The sequence below is a fragment of the Barbus barbus genome (genome assembly GCF_936440315.1).
Source record: "Barbus barbus genome assembly, chromosome: 46".
Lineage (NCBI taxonomy): Eukaryota > Metazoa > Chordata > Actinopteri > Cypriniformes > Cyprinidae > Barbus > Barbus barbus.
This window is the reverse complement of record NC_136724.1, coordinates 16,987,371-17,013,281: the sequence shown is the minus strand read 5'-3', so window position 1 is coordinate 17,013,281 and position 25,911 is coordinate 16,987,371. Positions and strand designations below refer to the sequence as shown.

Genomic DNA, 25,911 nt, shown 5'->3' with positions numbered 1-25,911 from the left:
CATCTGACATTACTGCAGAGATCCTCACATGTAGGAGGATGATTGTGAATCATTTAAACACCATCCAGTGAATCATCACTGAACTGTTCTCTTTTGAATCAAGTGAATGTTTTCATGCTTTGATAATACAAACAACAAATAGCAATAAAGACCAGGCTGTGAAGGAGCATTTCATTGGTCGAGCTGACTGAACAGGCATTCATCACTGAATGAGTCAGTGTTTTGAATTTGAGCGAAGTTGAACAATTTGAACTGGGACATCTCATTTGTTCATATATATTGTGTTTTGTTGTGATTTGTGATGTTAGACATGCAAATTAATTACGATTGTTTTAGTTGTGAACAACTGTAATAACAAATTGGTTGAGTAAATGATTCAATGAAGCACTCATTCATAATGCAAGAAACACTCAAACCCCATGCTGGCGTAAAGATAGCCTTCATTGATCGGATCAGCATTCAAATTTGAATTAATATTTTTGGAGAACTGATTCAAAAGATTCAAATCACTGTAAGGAATCTAAGTCAGTGTTATTCAAATACTATAACCGTTTCTTCATATTTTGAATTTTCAGCATTTTAGTTAAAGTTTTAGTAATTTTGTCGTTCTTGTCATTTTATTATTTTAGTAGGCTACATTAAATTAAACTAGACTACATGGAAGAAATGCAGCTTTGGCAACAAGCTGATATAAAATAAGTTCAAGCTTTTAAAATATTGTATTGCCGTTAACGTTTATTTAAAGTGTTTTTTTTAGTTGTGAACACACCAGCTGAATTAGATACTAATACACCTCCAATCAATTGGGATAATGAGCAGGGGCTGTATGTAACTGAATAATAAATAAATTACATTATTTATTGAACAGCAGCGGTTTTGCCATATTGATGTTATACCTGTTTCTTTTATAATAGCATCATTAAGATAAATTTAGCTTAGATCTTCCAGAAATATTAATGAAAACCAATCCAAAAGGAAATATAATATTGTGTTTAGTTTCCATTAGCGTTTTTGAGTCCGCTCGGGGCCATGCTGTCTAGATAGGCAGCGCGCTATTTATTGAGACACATCCACTGTCTTCTATATATATTCAGATAGAGAATCGGACATAAATAGCAAGCTAATTCAAACGAGCGCAAGTAACCTCGCTATATATAGATAATCAAACAGGCATTAAAGGCTGGTACTGATGATGATCACAGGCTCTGTAGTGATGCAGGATGGTGCATCGATTCCCGGACATTCAGTACCGCCGCGCTCCGAGCTCACCTTCATGTAATTTTGAGTAAATGATATTTCAAACAAAGTCAAATGATTTACTTACCTCTTAAACAGTCATTTTAAAGAAAGAGAATTATCTGCTCAGCGGTCGTAATCCTTCTCAGCCTCGGTACACGGATTGATCTTTCTTAAAGGGACAGCGCATTTTACACAAACAAGAGCGCGGGGGAGATAGTTTCCTCATGACAGTGGTTCTTGAATGAATCTATATAATTAATAAATGTCTGAATCTAAGCATGCATATGTGAATAATGACATTATTTTGTCCATTGAAGCTCTTCTTGGTGACTACAGTGTTAGCGGTGGCACATTTTAAGATGATTTACTATAATATCGCCAACTGATATCCATCGTATCCTTTGTTACAGGCTTCAGATGACTTAAGAAAGCAGTGAACACATTAAGCATCCAACACTCACTGGTTTTCATGGTGCATTGTGGGGATTTCTCACTACATCACAGCGTAAATTGCATTACACTTTATTCACTACATTACAGTCCTAAAATACACCAGATTAGATTTAAGATGATTACAGATCTGTTCTTGTCTTGCAAGTCCTGTAAAGAGTCTTGTGAGGTGAGAAAATATTCATAAAATCTTACACAACAATAAACATACTTCCAATGTCAGTTTATTGCAGAGCAAAGGTTGACAGATATTGGATACAAACGTCAACTCTAACAATCAACAGCAATCAAATGGTTATAACTTGTAACCCTGCCACCAAACGCATCTAGACATATCTGAATAATCAATTTTACGCCTATTAATTTTGAAAAATATGAATTTGGTAAATCAAACGCTGCTTGTCTAGAAGTAACAGTTAATTTGCACAAATTGAAATATCTTAACTTCTAACCATCACATTCAGCTTGAAACAACACTTTGCTTTGTTTTTAACAGTGTGTGATGTTTAGATTTATTTCATCCACATCTACATGCTATGAAAGACACAAAACACATTCTGTAGCTTTCTGGCAAGTGCCACAAGGAGGAGAAAAGATACAATTGCAAGTGCCTTCAAACATGAAACCATTATGTAAAATCAGCAGTAAGCTAATCAGTCATACATCAAATCCTAATCATTATACAATACGACCACATCCCTCTTTTCTAACACCTGCCTTATAGGGTAAAAAAAAAAAAAAGAACAGGTACAGAAATAAATCAACCAAAAGTCAAACATCTGAAAGAGCCTCTCTATAATTTACACAATGAATATCAATTTTTGGAAACAGAAACAGGGCAGAGAAGTGAAATCTTGAACCCAGTGAAACATCGAAAAGAAACTGACCCTGAAAAACAAAACAGGCACGACTAGACATAACACACATCTTCAATAGTTGTTCAGATTACAGTTATTACAAAGCAGGAAAAAAAGCCACACAAAACACGATAATGAAACAAATATTTACAAAACTATGGGAAACACTGTTCCCGATAATTTGATCCACCCTACAGTGAAATATGAGGATCACTGTCCTCGATATATATACACGCCGGTAGGCAAAAACTACCTTCGAAGACTCCACATTATGGAAGACACTGCTCCCGATAATGGATTTAGAATAGAAATATAAATGTTAGAGAAATGCTGTTGTCACAAAAATGCTTGAGCCCACAAGTTTGGTCAAAATGGAAACTAGTCAATTTAACAAATTGTTTCAGACAAACGAGAACAACAAAGATACTTTAATAAGGAAATTTATAAAAGCATCCTTTAATCAGGCCATGTTGTTAAATGGCTTTATGCTCTGGTTTCAATTTGACCAATTTTGGGCTTTTCTTCAAAAAGCTTTTTAAAGAAGAGGAACTGCTCCGTAATATTAAAACAGGTGCTTTTGAGCTTACTTCCTCAAGCACCTGTAACAAGAGACATTTCTAATGCCAAGCTGTCGGTAACATGTATTTCAGTTAGCAGATGCTGCTTTTAAGAACTGACAGTATAACCGTCGTAATTATGGAAGGCACTGCTTCCGATAATATAAAAAAAAGACACTTTTATAGTGAACACTGTCACTGATAAATAAATAAGAAATAAATACAGTATGGTCCTCAGTTGGTCACACAGGCTGAGTTGGGGTTTTACATGAAGTGCGAAAGGAACTAAAATTCCCAAGTAGCAGCCGAGGACAAAATTAACTTGATACGCACATGTTGAACTTAATAAAGAGCCATGGCTGAGAAAAACATTTTCAAGGTTAACCAGAAATGACATGCACCTTAGAACAATTTGCAGAGGAGCAAAGTTGATGACCTTGTGCTCGGATTTCTTTATCAATTAAATATTGTATTATTTATCCCTAGTCCTGCAATAATAATATATTACACAGATATATAATGCAATAAGAACATTTATTATCTCACTATATTTCTTAATACGATTAAAGAACTTCCAAAGTTTAATTTAAAGCGGTCATATCATTCATTTTGAAGACATGCTTAGTCAAAATTCATTGTTCCAAATCAGATCTACTTCATAGTGACGGGATTATATTGGTGTATCTACAAATATTTTCAAGCAAAGCCGATGACAAATTGGTTGATACAACAGTGAAAAATGCTATATCTCGTTGTCCAAGGACCAGATATCTCCGGCCAGGTTATTAGCACAGCCCTGGATGGTCCAGGTGAGTAGACCGACCTTGTTTAGGACCTCATCTATGTTCAAGCTTGCCTTATTTTCTTGTACATCACCCAAGTACTTTTCCAGGTCAGTGGTGGTTTGCCAGCCATTACCAAAGAAAATGTGGCGGAACGGGACATCTCTCAAAGAGACGTAAGGAGAGAGAAAATTATGCTCCACCTTAAAAGAAGAAAACAACAAAGACATGAGAAATCGGCCAATACGTGTAAAGCAACGATACCAGATGAGCCTAGAAAGATCAAGAGAACAATAACTTCACCTCCATTATGCGGTTATTGATTATGCGACACATCTCCATGTCATTCAGGTCCGTATTCCCTATGTCAACATTTAGAGTGGCTGAAGCACGACCGTAGGAACTCTTTGCCGCAATCAGCCACTTTGTTGACAAAGACTCCATTTCATTGACCTGTTAAATGAACATTGAGAATCAACAAGTTTTTTTTTATTGTTTCTCATTTCAAAAACAATGCATAAGACAAAAAGCATTACCTTGTCATTTTTGAGAGCGTCAATGCGCTTGATGATGGTGCTCACGTGGTCTGCGATCACATCAGAATACTTGGTAACATCTAGTTTGAGGATGTGGTCATGGACGAGCCGAAGGGCCATCTGTCCAGCAACCTGAGCAGCAAGCACGGACAACTCAACCATTTTCTGTTCGGTGATGTGGTCCAGATGATCTTTTTCATCTATATCTGTGCCTAAAAACGGTTCATTCTGGTGGAAAAACATCATAAAATGAATATGTAAACATTTGGATGACTCTTTGTTTATGACACTTATGAATAGAGCAACATTTTGTGCTGGCATTCTCAAAAGAAACACTGGGTGATGAGCCTGAATGGTAAGAAAATGGCTTGTGGAATTTATCAAAGGGTCTGGATGCATGATTAAAAGCATTTATTTTTTAAATTACATTAGACAGAAAAAAAACACTTGCCGAAGAAGAGATGAAACTGAAAGAAATGGATGGGATTCCAGAGAGGGCCAGGAAAGGATATGCACCATCATCCATCTGCATGGGTTTCAGACTGAGCACAAAAATACATTCATGTATATCACATCACCACAGAAACAATCACAATTATATTGATATTTCCATTATTAAAACAGATTTACTCACAGTGTTGAAAAACCACCATATTTCTGGAAAATGCTTAAATTTGACCCTGGGCTTTTGACCTTTCCCAGGGTCTTCTCCAGAAGGGTGTGCAACAAAGGACTGGCAGAAGCTCTAAAAGAATCTGCACCTGTAGATTAAAGCGAAACGCATCTAAAAATTTCAAAGGATAGGGAGAAAAGTAGGAAATGGGACTGTGAACAGAATGAGTGGAACTTGAGCACCACTGAATTAGCACTACCAAATTTATGATAGGCATCTACATGCACTTTTGTTAATTCAAAAGTAAAAATTCTAATTTAATTTAAAATGAAGGAATTAACATAGAATTACATTATTAGTGTATACAAGTTCAAATAATAATAATAATAATAATAATAATAACAATAATAATAATTAATTAAATCTACCAGCAGCATTGAAAAGGCCCTCACAGGGGCCTTTAAGGTGGTAAATATAGGAGAAATGTGTCCAAGTCATTTATATGTACCAAATTTCCTGTTGCCAGCAGGTGTGGTTTTGACTATAACTGAATATGAGCACGGGCATGTATTCAGGCAGGACTCTTATTAAACGTGAAGTTTGGGGCAGATCAGACATTGTGTGTTTGAGATATAACATTTTCCTGTTTCATGGTGAAACATCAAAATTTGACAGGCTGCCATGGAGACACACACTTCAATGAAAACTCAAGATCTTCGCAATTTAACATCACAAGGGGCTTCAGATTATACGGAGAAATTTTGGTGTTGATCTAATTAAATCTCTAGGAGAAGTTTGATAAAATACAATGCCTGAGAATGGCAAGAATGACAAATTGCAGAGAAAATTCAAAAAATTTAAACAAAAACAGTTTTTGTTGGCATTGGTGTTACATGGTTGGAAATTCAGATTTGAAGTTATTAACCAGTGATATCTGACTGGTTACGGGCCAAGTTTCAACTTTACCGATCATAAGTTTATACCATTATTAAGGATTTTCATTTGTAGCACTCACTTGTCATTTGAACACAAACTTACCAGTAACAACACCATCCAAACTGATGTAAGTAAAGGCTTTTCTGTCCAGTGACGACCAATATCCCTGTATAACAAAGACGACAGCACATTACAAAACCTGCATTTCAGACCAAACTATGTGTCAATATTCAAGCCAAGCACAGATGATATCAGCACACAAACCTCAAGCCATTCAGTAACTCCGATGTTTCCAAAATCCCCTGCGGTCCAGCTGGCAAACACAATGCTTCTTTTGGGTCTGAAACCATCTATGGTGAAGAAGTTGAGAAGTGAGCGCAAGCACCAACAATCAGACTCAGACTTAACATTGTCCGTCATTTTCTGTCAAACAGGAGTGCACTCGCCACCAACTGGACAGGGGTGGCAAATACAGTTACAAATTACTATAGATCACCCTCAATGTAATCTGTCAACGTGACGGACGGCCTTCAGATTTTCCCGTCACTGTTAAAAAAAAAATTCAGTTAATGTGACCTCTGGTAAGGACATACCTTTCTTCAACTCTGTGAAAACCCTCGCAAGCTCCACCAGAAGAGTAGTGCCAACTGTAGACTTGGCATATCCTGAGGACAAGGAGTCTCTCTGTGCTCCAATCACGACATAACGATCTGCCGGATTCACACAACCACAGTAAGCTCACATATTTCATTCTATAGATGGATTCAAGCAAAATGCACAAACTCACCAGGGTCCACGTATCCCTTGATAACTCCAAACACATTATGGATCTTGGTGTCGGCAAGATTATTATTAACTGCTACAGTTACTTTGTCACTCTCACTTCCCAACTTGTACCTGGAGGACAAGCTACCCCTAAATTCATCAGGAGCATCTTCTCCTCCCATTTTTCTGCAATAAATTTGAGAATACCAATCAAGCTTTGTGTTTATTGAAATAGGTTTAAAAAAATAAGATCAAGGTAAACCAAAACCTTCAACATACTCAAGGATTGACTGTGCCATATAAGCAGTGATTGTCTGGGCGAGTATTCCTGGAAGACCAGAGGACTTGGCAGGAGGAAATTGTGTGTGATTAAAGGATGGGAATCCTGGGGTGTAAGGATCACCTGATCCCAGGTGGACCTATAATTAAAGACCAGAATATGTGAATAAATTTACATTCAGTTCAAACAGTTTGATTTTTAATGAATCATATGAGTCAGCATTTAAGCTCTTTTCTTCAAATTTAGAAATTGCCTTCATCTTAAAAATGCATCTATACATAAAAAAAAATTAATAAAAAAAAAATATATATATATATATATATATATATATATATATATATATATATATATATATATATATATATATATATATATATATGAAAATATTATAAAGTAAATAAATTGCATTTTAATCTATAATTACAAAAAATAATTACAAATGGTAAATATAACAGCTCAACTCGAATTCAATAAAAACAAACTAAACTCAAACATATGAATATCATTCTTTGGCATAACTTACATGACCATAAAGTTCAGCATTCCAAGACACGGTTTTATAGTCAGCTGGGTCTGGGTAGATCAGAGCTGCCACGGCACCCATTTTAGCTGCATTCATAACCTACAATGGTGACAAACATAATTTGATCAGCACTAGCAAAAAGTACCAGACTGTTAGTATTAACAGAGTTATTTGGCCTTGAATATCTAGGAAAACACTAAAAAGGTCAGAAGGAAGATGAACTGTTACTCATGAATCACCTTCTGAGCCATGCTGATTTTTCCAGCTCTCATCAGTACAACAGATCCATTTAGATTCAGTCTGTATTGTTTATTCTGCAGGTCAGAAAGCTCACCATAGTTGGCGTACACCACTCTGCCCTGTGAACACAATTGTTAAAAAAAAGTTGTCAATTATGGAACAACCATAGAGCTAAGCTGACGAACAAAAAAAAAATTCAAGAAAGTCAAGTGTTTCCTGCATAGCAAGAGGAAGGCTCACCTCTCTACGTCCTGTTTCACTGTAAGCCAGGAACCCTTTTGGACGTCCGATCTCCTCTGCACCAAACACCACTTCACTTGGGTTGGAGCTGTTAGGGTTAAATACAGCCCAAATTATAAATAACATATCCAAAGAAAGATGTAAAAAAAACATGATTGCATTTGCATGTTATGTGCAAATTAGTGTGTTTTTTTTTGTATTCGGTGTGGTTTTAGCCTGTTATATGATTGTAAGCATGATGCTGTGCCATTTTTATAGTGTTCTGACAGTTTTTAGCACGTTTTGTATTTGTAAGCGAGTTGCTATTTGATTTTTAGAGTTTCTATAGTTTGTTATGTGTGTTAGCATGTTGCTATGTGTTTTATGGTGTTCTCAGCATGTAATGCATTTGTTAGCATGTTGCTATGCAGCTTTTGTGGTTAGAATGGTTTTTAGTGTTATGCACTTGTTAGCATGTCCTAATATGGTGTTCTAAGAGGTTTTAAGAGCACTACACTAGGGCTGGGCGATATGTTAAAAATATCTTATCGATAATCGGCGTAAAAAATATCGTGATATCCGATAATATCGTCTACCCAAGCCCCACCTCCACCACGCCCCACCCCGCCCCGGCCGAGACAACATTGCCGACATGCACCATAAACACACATGTTCAGTTTGGTCTTAATTATTGCCACATTAAAGTTTCGGTTTAACTTTTTCTTAGTTTGTGTTTAATCTAACAGAAAACATTAGCTTGACTGTTATGTTGGTGTTGCTAATAATTTCCATTCTGTTCTTATCAAATTTGTGTTTGAAATGAATTTCGTTTTGTGAGGAGAACTGTTGAGGAAAAATAATAGAAGTTCATCATGGTGAAGTTGGACATTTTGGCGGTGACTGTAAGAATGATAAATGCATGTTGATGTCATAATAAATGCCTCATTCATTCATTTAATATCTTAAATAAAATATGCCAATTTTCCGATGTTTCTCTTTCTTTTTGGCATTATTGCATTTCATGATGGTAAGTTTAATTTCCTTGAATATAACAATTGTTGCATTGTTTTTAAACTTGTAGTCAAGCTATAACGTAGGCTATTTGATATTTATCATGTATGACTAAAATCATGCAGGGATTAAAAAACTAGCGGGATAGTTTAAATTTCATTTTTTTGTGTTTTAATTTTTATAATTTTTTTTATCAAAATACAACACCCACAATATAATTTTCAGTGTTGGGCTGCCGAAACTCCGAACGCGTGCATGTTGAGCTGAGATAGGCCTAGGCTAGTACTATAATACCGTAATCTGTTTCCAACAAAAATGTATAGTTTTGTTGCAAACGAATTAAGAATTTATAGTGCTATATCTCAGCTTAATTAAACATAATTATACTGTATACACGGTTTAGAAAAATCTGTAAAAATAGGACACTGTGCGCGCTGTATGTGAAGGAATTGGTGTATTTTAATTATATATGTCATGTTTGTGGTTATTGATCATTATACATTCTGTTTAAATAAATATTCAGAAACACATGCAGTGCTTCTACTTTTCTTTTTTCTTTTTAACTTTTATTAAACCGCAGATCAAAATAGAATAGGTCTATACCCTAAATAAGGATAAATAGGATTGGAACGCATCTCCAAAATCGCATACACAGATGCATGTTGCCATTATGGTAGTCAGCGCGGAAAAACAGGCAAATAAAATATAAACCGAGGTTCCAAAATTCATTCAGTCAAGATCAGTGAGGGATTTTCTTTTCTTTTGTTCTTTGATTAACATTAATGACTGGCGGCAGCGGCTGCTGTCAATGCATGTCCATACACCCTTGTATTCTTTCTCAAAGTTCACTTAAGACATAACCGATTGCATTTATGGGATATTTTGATGTAATTCTGTGTGTATTTGTCCATTCGAATGTGTAAGAATGCGAGAGAGAGCCGAGTCCAGTGTTTGCGTATATAAGAGGTGGTTTTTGTGTGTGGACTTTGTGTGTGTGCGCAGCACGGAAAACAGCACGCGAGTGCAGAAGCCAGTTTTATTTCGTAGTCTTGCAGTTGAATCTTTTGAAATCACAATAAATGCGCATACAGGAATCGAGAAGCAGAATCGAAATTTAATTTTATAACAAGTAATTCGGTTCCTGACCTCCCATCTGATCTGATTTCAAAAATTGGAACAGCTTTTCGATTCCCAACCCTCCTACTAAATTATTTCATTCTCGAATGCAAAAAGACCTGTATGGTGACTATATGGGGTCCTGTAAAATTTTTGTTTTTTACTAGGTTTATCATTTTTCTTTTTTCCTCGATAAAATCGATAATCGCCTTTTACCTGACTGTTGACATCGACATCGCGATACTTACAAGACATCGTCGATATACGATAATATCGTCATATCGCCCAGCCCTACACTACACACTTACTAGCATGCTGCTATACAGTTTTTATTGTGTTTTGAGATGTTTTTAGACTGTTAAGTGCGTGTTAGCATGTGGCTGTGCTGTGCAGTGTTTTAGAGAGCTGTTACGTAGTTACTGTGATGTTTTGAGGTTATAGTTTGCTGTAATGTAGCTGATACTGACCTGTTAGGAAACTGTAGCTTCACATAGTGTTCATCAACCCATGGGTCCATATTCAGTTTCGTGAAAATATTATGGATATTATCAGCTAACTTGTTATCTACAGATGATCCTGCTTTACGGTCATTCTGGGAATACTCTCTTAATAGAAGAACAGAAAGTCAGAGAAGTTCAATAACAGATGTGCAAACTTAAATGGATAGTTCACCCAAAAATGAAAATTCTGTCGTCATTTACTCACCCTCAAGTAGTTCCAAACCTGTATGAATGTCTTTGTTATGCCAAACACAAAGGAAGATATTTTGAACTGTAGCTGACTTCCATAGTAGGAAAAAAATTATATGGAAGTCAATGGTGCCCCAGAACTGCCAAATTCTTCCAAAATTTTCCCAAATTCTTCAGAATATCTTCCTTTGTGTTCAGCAGAACAAAGACATTCATACAGGTTTGGAACTACTTGAGGGTGAGTAAATGACGACAGACATTTCATTTGTTTTTATTGGGTGAACTATCCCTTTAAGGTTATGCCATCACAATTGTTAATTGTTTTAACGTTAAAATTACCTTAATTTAACTCCAATGGCTTCAGATGACAGTTTTTTATTCAGAAGTGCAACAAGGTCACTCCAATCCAAAGAAGGTGAATAATTTGGTGGAAAATCTTGAATAGGTGGATCTTCAGGGACACACTTGTTCACATCTCCCCGAGAGATGGAAGCAGACTCAGTCTCAGACTTGCGGTGGACAGAGTACCCAATGAGTAAACCTGGGACAGGGAAAAAGTAGAAGGAAAACTATGTGTGGTTTCTCACATGAGCACTAAAATCTGATAACATCCCCTTAAAAACAACTTATTACACGGCTCATTGAAACACTTGATTTTATTTGATCACTCACAGGGGTTTTGAACTGACCACTGTCCCTGGCAACCAGTTGAAAATCTCTAACTCATTTCTAGTCATAAATATTTTAATTTGCATTTCTTAATGGATGAATTTGATCAAACTGTGACATAGAAAATTAAAAAGGACTGCCATTTAAATGTGAAATCAGAATTTGGGACAAACTAAAATGAATTTCAAAGGGTCCATTAATACATAATAATGACTGCATGATATTCAGTCAGATACAGTAAAAAAAAAAAAAAAAAACGAATAAACTGCAAAAACACTCACCTACACAGAAGATGACCAGCACACCACCCACACAAACCAGAATCCTCCACTTGTTCCATGACCCAGAACGACTGGATCTTGTGTAAGTGTCACGATGCATGTGTTCTTGTTCTGTTCCATCCATTTCCTCCTCGCCATTCACAGCAAGCTTCACCTCCACATGGCTGCTCTCTCCATCAGTATTCTGAGATTGATTGAACCGTGTGTACGAGCGACTGTTTACCTATTAACAGAGGGGGTAAAAAAATGAGGTTCCATATACAGTATGAAAATACTTAAAATCTCTTTTTTTTTTTTAAGATAACAAGTTTGTCAAAAACAGCACTTACTATTCTTGAAAATTTTATTTTAGCCTGATCAAATGTTCCTGCCATGGAATCTGAAAAGAAAGGGGTATAAAATATATTTAGCAACAAAGTTTCTAACAAGCTCCTACTCAGTCGAAGTGCTCTTTTTGAAGTCACTGAATTCATAAACACAGCCCTCTTTGTTCAAAGTGCACAAATGTTTTTATCCACTGAAAAAAAGAGGTAGTCTTCTGATTCGTTGAACACCATCCAAAAGCCAGAGCCACCCTCTTCCGCGGCTCCACAGCTAGTTAAAGCAGCGATAAGAATCAATATGGATATTATATAATGTTGATATTGCAACATGTGCACCACAAACATTTACTAATTGTGAAATACTGTGTACTTTAAAGGTAGTGGCCTACTTATCGATTTACACTAACCAAAGAAAGTTAGCTAAATAAATACAGAGGGAAAAAACTAAACATTTGTTTTGAGGCAATCTTTGTAAAAACTAAATCAAACCTGTTCACAAAACAGTTGGGTTTCAAGTGGCATTATTTCCTCACAATGCCACTTTTGGGTTATTACATCCTTTTTGTAATTCAAGCTCAAGTCTGAATTACAAAAACTGACTTGCGTTACAGGAAGTGTTTCTATGTATGGTTAGACTGTTAGGTTGTCAAATTAGTGGGAAGTTGCCAGAACAATTGGCAGCATTTTCAGTCTTGCAAAACTACAATGGCATGCGGATTCACTTCACAGTTTGCCGGTTAAGACTTGCTTAAACAATAACCCCGAAGGGCCAATGAACGAGTCAGGACATTCTGAATAAAAAAAGATTTGAGACGAATGGAGACCTAACACAGCGTTGGCATGTTTTAGATTGTGTTGTTGATGACTCCCGATCATGTCTGTGATGATACTTCAAGGTTGTTGAACACAAACCAGCATTTATAATGTTTCAACACAAAAAACCTTGAAGAGGAAAACAATTACACATTAATAAGTTTGAAATCAAATACAAAAACCTGAAATTCCAAATTTTTTTTAATGCAAAGTCAGCACTGATTATTTATTCTGCAAGCAAAGGTATCCAAGGTATCTAATAACAGGGCAGATGCTGAGATAAAGCAAAAAGTACTTTGTTGGACATGTGATATCGATATGTCGGCCCCAGTGTTTAGGGGGAATTGTTGAGCTCTGCAAGCATAATTGCAGTTCAAGCTCGATTAAACAAGAATGAATGAAGACATCTTCCTAAAGCACATGGTCAAATACTAGAGCATCACACTAAAGAGGAGGGTGTGCTGTGACTGATGAAGACCATGTGAGTCACGACCAGCATCAGGCACTGATATGGAAGCTGGTCCATAATGATTTCCATTGTTAATCAGGTTATAAACCACTTCTTGCAGAGCACTGAGAACTAACAAAATAACTATTTCAATGTTATTCTCATCTCCAGAACACAACGGTAACGTTACTTACAAGGAAGTTACATTTTGTAACGCAGCAAGGACGAATTACAATATAAATATTTGTATTTCTTATCTTTAAAGTAGTTAATAAGTTGATAATAGAAAGCAAAAATATTTATCACAGACTCTTTAGAGAACACTTGAAGGTCAAAGATCTTTAGCACTTCCTGTTCACATGCACGTGGCGAAATCAACTAACGTTAATTCCTCCTAACTTTGTTTTTAATTATTATTTTCTTGAGAAAAAAAATTATAGAAACACTAGCACAAATAACACTCAATTCAGAGTATGTCATGCTAAGCTAGACGTTAATATTACATAAAACAGAAATTCAATTCTGGACAAAGTATATACGTTTCCGCCTACATAATTATCTGCAAGGTGACTGTCAATGGCTTTTTTTAGATTTAACCACATAAAACCGCCTTAAAAACAATCAACTTATTTATTAACCCAAAGCATGGCATGAAGTTCATTGACAGCGTGACATTATCATTGTGCTGCCACATTGCAGGCCGTCCTGCTAATTCATAAAAGCTGAAAAGCAAATGACTTACCTTTAAATAAGTAAACTGCTCCTTTAAATTATTTTTACCTCCTGTGTGCGTTTCGTTGTCAGTACTTGTAAATGCGACTTTGTGTTTCTTTTATGTTCGCCACAGCAGCAGTAAGAATCAGCACGCACACCCTCACGTAGACTAGCGCGTTACGCAGTGTTGTTGCGGCGCTGCGCAGAATGATCACTGTATGACATCAAAGTACCGCGAGAGCGATTCGAATGCATAGGATCCGTCTGCTCTCTTATCACTCTCGCGGTACATTGCTGTCATACATTGATCATTCTGCGCAGCAAATCGAACACACCTATTGTTGCCGCGTGTTTTTTTATTCTCGCGGGTTGAAGCGACCACAACAACGCGATATTTAGCCCCTGAAATCCGAATTTTACTCTTATTTTGTTTACTAGGATGAGAGTTGCTGAAATCGCGTTTGGTCTCGTACTGTATCGTGTATCTTGTCAGTGTGTGCACTTGCTTGGCCATTTGTAGTTGATAAACAGGAAAGTGGGTCCAGCTGAATTGAAATGATCATTTGTTAGATTGGTATAATAAAGGTTATTATACCGCGGCAGCGGTCGCGGCAGTCGTCGTGTGAAGCCCTCCTAGTGTGAAGACCAAAGAGTGTAAAGACCATCGACTCTACCGTGCGACTCCACCGGGCAGGGACACCGGCAAGGGATAGTAGTAGCTTTTTATTTAATTTTTTCATTGATATGTTTATTATTGAAATGTTGTTGTTATATGCATGTGTTAATTTTATTTAATTTCTTTATTTTCTTAAATATGTGGGTAGATAGTATTTATAGAGTTGTAACTTTTTAGTTTTAGTTACTTTTTCTTATTTGTAAGTCGCTTTGGACAAAAGCGTCTGCTAAATGACAAAAGTAAAGTAAGTAAAGTAAGTACTCTCCTCCCCCCAAAAAACGTGTATTTTTATGTAATTTTAATGTACATTAAATTAAGTTGTTTCATTGCTTTCTCTGTCTTCAAACCCAACATTTTAGCTTTTCTTGTGCCTCTTTCTGTTCCTTTTGAAATACTGGAAGCAAATCGAAATAATTAATCTTTAAGCACTAATAATTTACCATCATTGAGAAAATTGAATAAAACCAGCGAATATAAATCATAAAGTGACACACTGGTAGTCTGCTTTTTATTTTCATAGCAATCTATACAGATATAAACTCCACAACAAACAATAACATGTAACTGATAATCCTTTATGAATCCAGTAAAACTTTCAATGGTAAAATATGATGCACTGATACAGTGCACAGTAAAAAATATAGTAAAAGTGATATGTAATATTAAAAAGTATATATAGTACAAGTTGTAGTAAAGTGAATAATATAAAAAGCGAGTACAACAGCACAATAACATAAGTTATATAATAATTTATAATAGCACAATTATATGTGTAATGCCATAATAAATGAATAACAATAGATTAATAATAGCAAGTAGAATATGTAATATCAAGGGTGGAATAATACAGAATAGACAATTATGAAGAATAAATTAATAGTAAATTAAATAATCGTGAAAAGTACCGTTTTATAGGCTAATGGTATTTGTGTAAAAATTATTAAACAAAGACAACTAATGACAAGCCAAAAATTCTGGTCATGAATTCCAAATTGTGCTCCTTGAGTATTATATATATATATATCTATATATATCTATATAGATATATATATATATATATATATATATACATACATATATAAGTAGTGACGTCAAAACCTGACTAATAAAGACTAATTCTCCACTGCTTACCTCAAGATTTTCCAATATTTTATAATGGGGTTTTTCAATTAACGAGTAAAATAATGTAAACAACTTAACGGTGCTTTACATTTTGCTCTACAATAAAAATTACACACCCATGCAGAAAGCACACATTTTGAAACAGTGTTTATTTTTTAAAATATGTCACTACATAGGAATATTTGGGGTGTGTGCAGTTTATGTTGTACAACAAAATGTCAAAGTATTGTTATGTTTAACACAGACCAGAATATGACATGCTCCCCCCCAAAAAAACTTTTTATATTAATCAAAATTAAGAATCATTATTACAACATCAAGAGCAATAATAAACAATGATTTTGTCATATTTCAGCTTCACTCATTAAGGAGTTCCTGTGTTTCTCATTTCTAGGCTATTTACATTATGCAGTTTTTGTGTAAATGCACATACAGTACATGATCAGCATTAAACAGCCTGCGTAAATAATTTGAAATGCAGACTATAGTACTGTGATTGACTGAAGAAACTGGTTATTTTTGTAATATTTGACAAAAACGACAGAAACATTTAATAAGCTAATTATTATATTATAAAAATGACCCTTACAAAAGTTAAAAATGCTCCTGGAAGTCTGTTACGGGGAGAGCGAGTGGTTTGAATATGATCAGGGTCATTCAGGGCTATTCTGGGCTATAACTAGTACAAATACAACATCAGGCTCTGGAGGTTTAGTCTCTTGGAAATACAGAGAACAGGCTTTCTTCAGATTTCCTTAAGGCTTGCGTTGTCGTGTTTGCAGTCGGCTAAAAAAGAAAAAAAAAATTATAATCAGTCCACAGTTTTATGATAAGCTATGAAATCCTTATAATCTAGTGATGATAAACTTACTCTTTGTAAATGATAGTGAAATTAAAGAGAGATGCTTTAGCTCCATCCCTATCCTGACAATCTGACACTGTCTTGTCAAAGTGCTCACTGTACATATTGTGCTCATAGCATAATTTAGTTTATGATATAAGTTAAAACTTAATACGAATTCTTTTAAACTTTGATTTCACAGCTTACTAGCCATATCGCTAACTTTAGCTATTAATAGTCTGACACTGGTGGCTAATTAATTTTAATTTTAATGACCAAAAAAGTGTTCAGTCTGACCTGTGAAAGATGCTACTCCGACATCTGTTTTTATTAATGTGCGACGGTCTGCAGATCCTCAAACTGCCGCCGAGGTATGTTTCTTGTGTCCCGATATGAGATTTATGGAGAGTTGCCCGGACCAATATGGCGGCGCCGTTGACGTGCGGTCGAGCGGCCAATGAGGCGTCTAGGTATTTATTATGTCTATGGGCGCTGCTGCAGGCTTGTATTATCAGGCAGGAAGATAGGCTACGCTTTAAAATACTTTACAAAATTTTCAGATCTAAAGTAACTCTAGGAAGACTTGACGATTGACCTGTAAAACAGATGAGCCAAGATTGTTATCTGATGTTGGTTCCTTTTTATTTGACCCAAGGAATTAACGTTATATGGATATGAGGTGTAGTGGTGCCTGGAAGTGGGTATATGTGACCCTCTCTGTGAAATCCAGGCTAAAGTCTCAAAATCTAATTATGAGATAAGCATCAAAATTTGATTTCAACCAAAGTTAATGTCACTATGATTTCAATCTTTGACTTTGTCTTACTCAGTCGATACTAAAGATATCAAGGTTAAATTTTTACAGAATGTTCCTTACCTTATGAAGGATCATTTTTATGTAGAAAAATTATATAATACATAGTAAAAAAATAATGTAGTATATCACACACACACACACACATGTTGGTTTTTGTGGTTTATGGGGACTCTCCATAGGCGTAATGGTTTTTATACTGAACAAACTGTGTGTGCTATTGCCCTACACCAACCCTACACCTAAACTTAGCCCTCACAGGAGACTTTGTGCATTTTTAGATTTTCAAAAAAACACCATTTAGTATATACATAGGCAGTGTCCTCATAAACCACCTTCATATTGTAATACCTCTGTCATACCCATGTCATTATACAAATTTGTGTCCTCATAAACCACATAAACATGCACACACACACACACACACACACACACACATCTAAATGGGGACATTCCATAGGCGTAATGGTTTTTATACTGTACAAACTGTATGTGCTATTGCCCTACACCTAAACTTAGCCCTCACAGGAGACTGTGCATTTCTACTTTCCCCACAAAAAACTCATTCTGTATGATTTATAAACGTTTTGAAAAGTGGGGACATGGGTCAATGTCCTGAAAAGTCACCTTCACCTTGTTATACCTGTGTCATACCTGTGTCATTATACAAATTTATGTCCTCATTTGTCACAAAAACACACACACACACACACACACACACACACAAAGACTTGTGATAAGTTGACTTAACTAAAACAAAATTAGGAAATCTGTTGCCTTAAAATTATTAAGTAAATAATAATAATAATTAAAAAAAGAAAAAGTTAAGTGAACTTGACAATTCACTTAACTTATTTTTTCAAATTATTATTTACTTAATAATTTTAAGGAAACGGGTTTCCTACACTGTAAAAAGTGATAAGTTGACTTAACTTAAAAAAAAAAGAGGAATATTAGGACATATTAGGACTATTAGCTCCCAAAAACCTTTTTTGTCTTTGCACTATAAATCATATTTCAACAGATATGTGTGATAAGCTTACCTTGTTGTCTGTTTTCGAAGGTTCAAATGAAAACAAGACTTTTGGCTGAGTAATTAAACTGTTGGAAAAGAAGGAAGTGGTGAATTAAAATTTCTTATCTGTATTCCTTCCTTTTTACTCTTGTATTTGTGGTGTCGTGTATTTTTTCAGTTCTTTTAGGATTCTCATAAATTTATTTTCTCATGTGCTCTATGCAGTAAGATTTTAAAAAATCTTCAAAATTATATAACTAAAAAAAAAAAAAAAAAAAATTACTTTGAATTACTTTGCACTTGTGTTTATATCCTAAATAAAGAGCACAGATTTTATCTTGAGGTAAACAGGAGATCAGTTAAGTTTTGCTTTTAAGAAATCCACTGAAATGAAAACTTTTGGCTGAGAGCCGAAACTGATAGAGAAGAAGGAAGTGGTGAATAAGACCTCCGGCGCTAACACTTTATTTTAGAGTCTCTTAGTTGCTTATTAGCATGCATATTACTAGAATATTACCTCACTATCGGTTTGAAGTTAAAAACCTCTTACAGATGTATTTGTTTGTTACAAACACACCTTTTTGCTTCTTAAGACGTCCATTGATGGACTGCAATCAAGTGGATGAGAGCACAATAAGTGAGTGCATTTAATTTTATTAGTACAAATAAATAAATAGTGAATTGAATTAGTGAGTTAATAATATACCCATCTCAATACATAGAGTCCTGAAGTGTTTTGCCTTGTAAATAAGTAAAAAAACACACCACCCAGAGGACCGAAAATCCATAGTTTGTGTTTTCATTTTGGTGCAAATGTTATGGACCACAATTCAGAAACACGAAGGACAATGACATTGTAGTGCTGAGTTGTAGTTCATCACAAAAATGCAGAGTGAAATTAAAGACCTTTATTTAAAAATACATATAAGAGAAATATAAGAAGATAAATATAAATATAAGAGAATTTATCTATACAATTGTATAAAATGTTTATTACATATTAAAGATGGAAAAACATTTCCTACTTTGTCATATTGGCATAGCTGTCCCACAGTAGAGGGCAGCACTGACTAACCAAAGGGTTAGTCAAATCATTCCACAAAATAAAGACCAAAATACATGCACCCTTAAAAGCCATTTGTGAACAATATCAAATATATAATTCCAGTGAATACATCAGTCTTTATAGGTAGCATTTAAATATTATCTGAATTAGTAAAAAAAAAAAAAAAAGTGAACTGAATTAGTGAGTTAACAGCTCAATACAAAGAGCTAAAAATATTTTGCTTTATATGAAAAGAGGCCTAAAATCCATAGTATAGTAAAGTTACCTTGCATTTCCCCTATATAAATACTCTGTACAAGAAAGTGCAGTTAAGTGATGCCAATATATAGAATATAAGTTCTCTTTATTAAAGAGGGAAACAGTCCAAAATCATTTTAAAAATAAAATAAAATACAAAAATAAAAATATCTCCTGAAGTGTCTCTCCATTTTGGCATTCTTAAAACATTAAAAACCACCAGTCTTCACTTCTGCAGCCTTCATCCTAAAAGGGCAGAGAACATTTTTTCCACATCAATTAAATCTTAAGGGTATAATATGTGGTAAGACTGCATTTTATGTTAATTGATAAGATGCATTTTCATACCTTAGGCACTCAACTCTGTCCTGCGTCCAGTGTTGTTCTGGGTTAGCACAGACTAACTTTCCATTCTTTGTATGGAAGCTGCAATGACATAAAATACTGAACTCTAGCACCAGAGACAACATGATCAACATAAGTATATTACCATGTTTTAAACTCTCCATGACTTTGTCATGACAGAAATATATATAATCAATCTATTTAAAATTCAATTAATTATAAACGTAAATCAATATAATAATATTAACAAAGCTTGGTAATCTACATTTAAATGATCAGCGATGTCAATAAATGTTTTTCTTATATATTCACACATTTCAATAGTGTCAGAATATGCACACTTTAGGGGTAAATTTGGTACAAAAAAATGTTAATTTTGAAAGGGCACTGCCCCAGTTGAACCTTTTTTTTTTTTTTTCTGAGAGTGCACACATATTCTGTATTATTCTGTAATAATATAGAAAAACATTATTTAAAATAATAGTGAAGTCATCAAAATAACACGGATGTATAGGAATTTGGTCAAATTAGCAAATGCATTAGGATATGAGATAACAACGAACAAATATTTAGTATTTTAATAAATTTTTATAAAAAAATCAATTATATAGATAGTTGTTAAAACTATATATTTAAATAAAAATTCTAACTTATAAAAAGTATATATATATATATATATATATATATATATATATATATATATATATATATATATATATATATATATATATATATACACTTTACAAATTGCCATGTCTTTACAAATTTTAACTTATATAAATATGTTATATTTCAATCAAGGTTTTCAATCAGATTTATATATATATAAAGAGCATAAAATATATATATAGATTGTTGCACATGCCATGTCTACAATTTCTAATTTACATGAAGTACATCAAACATGTATGCAGAAAATATGTCTTACATGATCGCTGCAAGATCACAGCTACCAGTCATTTTCTGAATTTCAAAGCCTTTCAGATATCGACAGTCTAGAGGCCGTTTTCTGTATCTGAGACAGCAACGCACTGTGAAACAGGAAGGAAAGAGTTATGTTCACACATTTACAGGCCAGTTCAGACTTTGCACTAATGTCTAAAATAAAAACAATAGTAAACTATATTGTATCTACTGTACTGGATCAGAAGGACTTTTACATGCATTGGTTTAAGGGGCTGCTAGTAGGTTTCCAGTATCAGTTCAGAAATGAGAGATTCATCCTTCATCATACTAAATTTGTGCCCTTGAGCACAAAACACACTTTTCTTTTTTAAAGTGAAAATACTACTCCATGCAATCCATGTACAGTATAATATCAAAGCAATTGCTCAACACGTTTTTACAGCAAGTCCAAATAACAGCATGCTGGTGGATCAGTGACACATTCAGCAGAACGGCGTTTTAATCTATTTAGAAGCTTGTTTCACATTCACTCACCTGCATCGGTCTCCACGAGAAAGGCAATGAGTATGAGGACACTCAAAGAGCAGGTTTTAAGGCAAGCCATCTTTGGGTCTTTGGAAGTGCTTCGGTATGTCAAAAAGTGTAAGTGTTGTTAAGAGAGTGGTAATCCATACAGAGAAAGTTCTGAAGAGCTTTGGATGAACCACTGAGGAACACTCAATTTAAACCCTTGGGATTTCCCCCACCTTTGGAATTTATGTTCACTCCCCATTGAAATTCTTCAGATGTGAACTTGATATCTGCACTCGGAGCAGGTGTGTGAGGCAGTTGAACAGTAATCTACTTCCTGCTTCCATTAACACATGATTAATGTGTCTGTTGTTATATCAGCAAAGGGTCAAATATTATTCACACCCTTGGTTTATCCCCAATTGTAAGTTGCTTTGGATAAAAGCATATGCAAAATGACTAAATGTAATATGTAAATGTATTCATGTTCTTGATAATACTAATATAAAAACACTAATTTACAAATAAATGAATTAATAAAAAAAAAAAGAATATTTTAATGCATGCCTGTGATTATAACTGCATTATAAATACAATCAATCAACCGACTGATTCATGAATTCAAGAATCCATTAATTAAATATTTCTAGATAAAAAACGGATTTGTAAACATCTGTATGTCTGTAAAGGTCATATGTATTTACGTTTTAGATACTGTCAGTACATCAATATTGTTTTATTGTCTATGCAAACTTAAGTATGTGTGGTGGAACCACATATTGCGTAAATTAAATTATCATGTCGCACCCTTGTCTGAAATGTCATTTTTGTCAACAATGTATCATACTGCATACACACATCCAATTTATTAAGATGCAACTGACGATAGAGATTCATTTTGGTTGATTTTGGCACAAATTTAGGTAATAAGAGATTATGAGTCATTTCATTGGCCTAAACCCACAGTTACTTGGCACTTTGTACTTATTAACCACAACAACGTAAGCAACGTCGTCTCACCCTATTTTCCATACATTATTCTTCAGTTAATATAATAATATATATCATAATAATAATATTTATCATAATAATATTTAGTCAGCACATTTGATAAGTTCTTTATGTTTAGTAGTGACGCATAAAGAACTTGACGTGCTGACTTGATTATACTTTACTTGTAATCTTGTCAAATCTTTTTATTACATTTACTTGTAAATTTATCTGGTCAGGATCATTAAAGGAGTTTGTCTTGTGTGGAAGACAAAAGAAGATATTTAAAAAAATATCATAGTGTTTTTTGTCCATACAATGACAAATTGGATCTAGTGGTGTCTTGGACCCTAACTTACTCATATTTATAGGTGTACTGTCCCTTTAAGCAACAAACACTCCTATTGGTATACCTTTTTTATTATTTAACATGGATTAACAAAACATAACAATAGTTTGAAAGGAGTTTTCAAGTGTCCGATTTTAAGTGTCACTTGACCTTTGAATCCTTTTCACCCTGATCGACTCAAAATATGCCTAGTTTAAAGTGGTTCTAGTCTTACATTGAGACTAGCCTCGATGAAAAGCTTTATGTGGTTCAGTTTCTTCATTGCAGTTCTGCTGCTTTGTGCAAAAGATTGGTCATGCTAACTTCTAGAATTATTCAAATAGGGAATAAATTCATCAGTGAAAGTCACATTAATTACATGTGAGTAAATAAAGCAAATTATAAACATCTGCAAGAGAAGAGGAGAAAGTAGAGGACTGAAGTGATAACTGACTAAATGCATGGATATAATTTTTCTCCAGTTGGGCTACATTGTGCAGAAATGAATGAAAATTAGCCTGTGCTATTTTTAACCCTCACTGTAGGAAGGGTTTAAAAATAGCAATGGTTAATTTAGGATGTGACCTTTAGATGTTTTTAAATGTGAAAAAATACAATCAAAACGTGCACAATTTTGCATCTGTATGGGTTTAAAATAGTTCCCCCTCTTTTCCAGCTATTATACGTATTTTAGCTTATGCAGAAGTCTAAAATTAGCAAAGTTTTACATTTAGATGACATTCAGAGCTATAAATAGCACCCAGGAAAACATTTCAATAATGTTCTGCATTTGAGCACGGTCAGAGGTTCAGTCATTACGTAGACATGACAGGATCAACAATGCTGACGTAGCAATAGAATGTAGAAATTCTACATTTAGGCTATAGAACAAGACAAAATAACACAAAAAATATTTATTTTTGTGCATAAGGTCATTTCGAGTATTTTTGTACAGCTTTAAGTTATTTTTTAGTATTTTAAGTTTGCGTGCTTATTACTTGTATAGTATAATATAGTATATGTTTATGATAGACTGCGTTCATTTTACCATAACACATTTTTAAATGTATTATGCCAAATATCTAAAACATATTTAGAGCCATTAAATGCATTTTAACCATTTAAAAAGTGCAAACTGCATGATCCATGTAATCAGTTGAACAATATAATGAATGATTGATAAATATTTATATGCACTTATTAATCTTATTTATCTCAATGTTTACCTAAATAACCTTTTAAAATCTTAAAATGCCTGTTCAGCTATTGAATTTAACATTATATAATCATTTAATTTTTTCCCAGTCTAGTGTTTTTTTGTGGCTGAGCAGGAATGTTATTAATTTGTTAAAATCACACACTTCACAATAAATTTTCTTCATCAGCATCTGTGGTTTTATGAAGAAGCTTTAACATCCAAGGAACATTTCCCTGTTCTTTATAGAAAAAGGTTCTTCAGATCATAAAAATGTTCTTCACACAAAGGCAAAATTGGTTCTTTTAAGGACCTTTTCTTGAAAGGTTCTTTGAGGAACCCAAAATGGTTCTTCAGTGCCATCGCCGTGAAAGCCCCCTCTTTGAAATAATATATATATATTTTTATATCTATAAGAGCATAGACAAGAAGCCAGCAACATAATAAAGATAAAGGCATTTTGCAGCACATGTCTTGCATGGTTAATGTTTATGTTTAGAGGAAATAACTTGAATACCAACTACATTTCCATGACAGTTGTTTGAATGCCACACATTTTTGCAACACGGCTAACTCAGTTGATAACTTCTCATAAAATGGTTTGAGTCACACAGATGACTTGCGCACGTGTCCTTCCCTCCTTGAACTTTAAATTCAACTTAGGTATAAATGACGTTTAGAGTTAACCAGAGGTTCGGAAAGAATCTGATCAACAATTTGCTTTGCATCCTTTTTAAGGTGACATAGCAGGCCAGCACAATGCATTTAGTTATTTATTATATATTTTAGTCATAATACGTAGATACAAAATCATACCATTCCAGGTACAGTCAATTGCCACATAATTGGATGTTTGCGTATATTCTTTCATGAAAGGACTTGCATATGATCTCCGTCTGATATAGGCACCCTGATGTTTTCATGCCGATATCAGGCTATTCCAATGCATGAAATTCCACTGTGTTTTGGCCAGCATTTGGCAGTCGTAGCCTATATCATTTTTCAAGGTTTTTGCTTCCTGTGCTCCTTTTTATCCATCTTTCGCAAAGAATGGAGCTGCGTGTTTGATAGTATTTTGGGTGCTGTCATATCGCTACACCATAGGCCTACAATTTGCAGAAAGAGAAAGCTGAAAAGGTTTAATGTGTTACAAATAAATCAAGCATAAAGCTTGAGATATTATTTTAACCTGGTGAAATGTAAATGACACGGGGCACAAAACTATATTAGTTTCTTTTTTTTTATCCATCTAATTGGACCATAGAACGGGACTCTCTAAGCCTTGACATCCGGGTATCCGGGAGATAAATCATTAATTTCGAGTAAAATCACAGGCCTCGCTTATCCCGTGCGAATGCACCACACAAAATTCAGATGTGGGGGGGTAATTTCAAAATCACACATGGTCCCCAGACGATACTAATCCCGTGCAAATAGGGCTAAAGTGTGAGATCGAATGCTTGCATATGAAACAACGTTGACCAATGCGTAATTTCTTTTCAGCGAATCTAATTTATAAATGAAATCATGTTTTTGCGCATGATGTCGTATTTGTTGTTCAGCTATCCAAATGAAGTGTTTATTGTGGAGTTTTAGGGAATCTGTGTAGGAGGGAATTTTACTCACGCTTAGAACAGGTTTTCACTGTAAGTGACAGCTATCGTAGCAATCGCTCATAGTTGCAACACAATCATATTTACATCTCAAAAGTCTGACAAATTTTATCAGTCAGTGTCCCAGTTATTCTAAAGCATCACATTCCAACTGCGTTACTTCAAGATTGTCTCTAGATACTATTACTATCT

The 25,911-nt window shown here is 34.5% G+C and overlaps 2 protein-coding genes across 4 annotated transcripts; both read right to left on the bottom strand.

The window, feature by feature from the left end:
- Window positions 1–1,893: 1,893 nt before the first annotated feature.
- LOC306865147 (transferrin receptor protein 1-like) lies at window positions 1,894–14,425 on the bottom strand. Of its 3 annotated transcripts, none has more exons than XM_079409556.1 (18): window positions 14,090–14,425; window positions 12,093–12,142; window positions 11,764–11,986; window positions 11,153–11,354; window positions 10,592–10,729; window positions 8,019–8,106; window positions 7,778–7,897; window positions 7,539–7,637; window positions 7,015–7,154; window positions 6,758–6,921; window positions 6,564–6,680; window positions 6,235–6,320; window positions 6,073–6,136; window positions 5,056–5,182; window positions 4,873–4,963; window positions 4,422–4,649; window positions 4,189–4,338; window positions 1,894–4,088 (listed from the first exon to the last, which is right to left on the bottom strand). In XM_079409556.1, the coding sequence occupies exons 2-18, from the start codon at window positions 12,135–12,137 to the stop codon at window positions 3,846–3,848; spliced, it is 2,325 nt and encodes a 774-aa protein (XP_079265682.1). In that variant the 5' UTR covers window positions 12,138–12,142; window positions 14,090–14,425; the 3' UTR covers window positions 1,894–3,845. The 3 variants fall into 3 exon arrangements, with proteins under 3 accessions (XP_079265682.1, XP_079265683.1, XP_079265681.1); XM_079409557.1 differs by having other exon boundaries at window positions 14,128–14,249; XM_079409555.1 differs by lacking the exon at window positions 14,090–14,425 and having other exon boundaries at window positions 12,093–13,174.
- A 4,743-nt stretch (window positions 14,426–19,168) lies between these two features.
- LOC306865265 (C-C motif chemokine 20-like) lies at window positions 19,169–21,952 on the bottom strand. Its single transcript, XM_079409781.1, has 4 exons — window positions 21,618–21,952; window positions 21,106–21,208; window positions 20,181–20,258; window positions 19,169–20,078 (listed from the first exon to the last, which is right to left on the bottom strand). The coding sequence occupies exons 1-4, from the start codon at window positions 21,685–21,687 to the stop codon at window positions 20,042–20,044; spliced, it is 288 nt and encodes a 95-aa protein (XP_079265907.1). The 5' UTR covers window positions 21,688–21,952; the 3' UTR covers window positions 19,169–20,041.
- Window positions 21,953–25,911: the final 3,959 nt, after the last annotated feature.

Coding starts and splice junctions, on each gene's coding strand:
- LOC306865147 (XM_079409555.1), bottom strand. CDS start 12,236: ATGAATTCAGTGACTTCAAAAAGAGCACTTCGACTGAGTAGGAGCTTG. Junction 10,730..11,152: donor GCCATTGGAGTTAAATTAAG/GTAATTTTAACG, acceptor TCTTCTATTAAG/AGAGTATTCCCAGAATGACC. Junction 4,964..5,055: donor TATGGTGGTTTTTCAACACT/GTGAGTAAATCT, acceptor TTTTGTGCTCAG/TCTGAAACCCATGCAGATGG.
- LOC306865265 (XM_079409781.1), bottom strand. CDS start 21,687: ATGGCTTGCCTTAAAACCTGCTCTTTGAGTGTCCTCATACTCATTGCC. Junction 21,209..21,617: donor TCTCGTGGAGACCGATGCAG/GTGAGTGAATGT, acceptor CCTGTTTCACAG/TGCGTTGCTGTCTCAGATAC. Junction 20,079..20,180: donor GACAGAGTTGAGTGCCTAAG/GTATGAAAATGC, acceptor CTGCCCTTTTAG/GATGAAGGCTGCAGAAGTGA.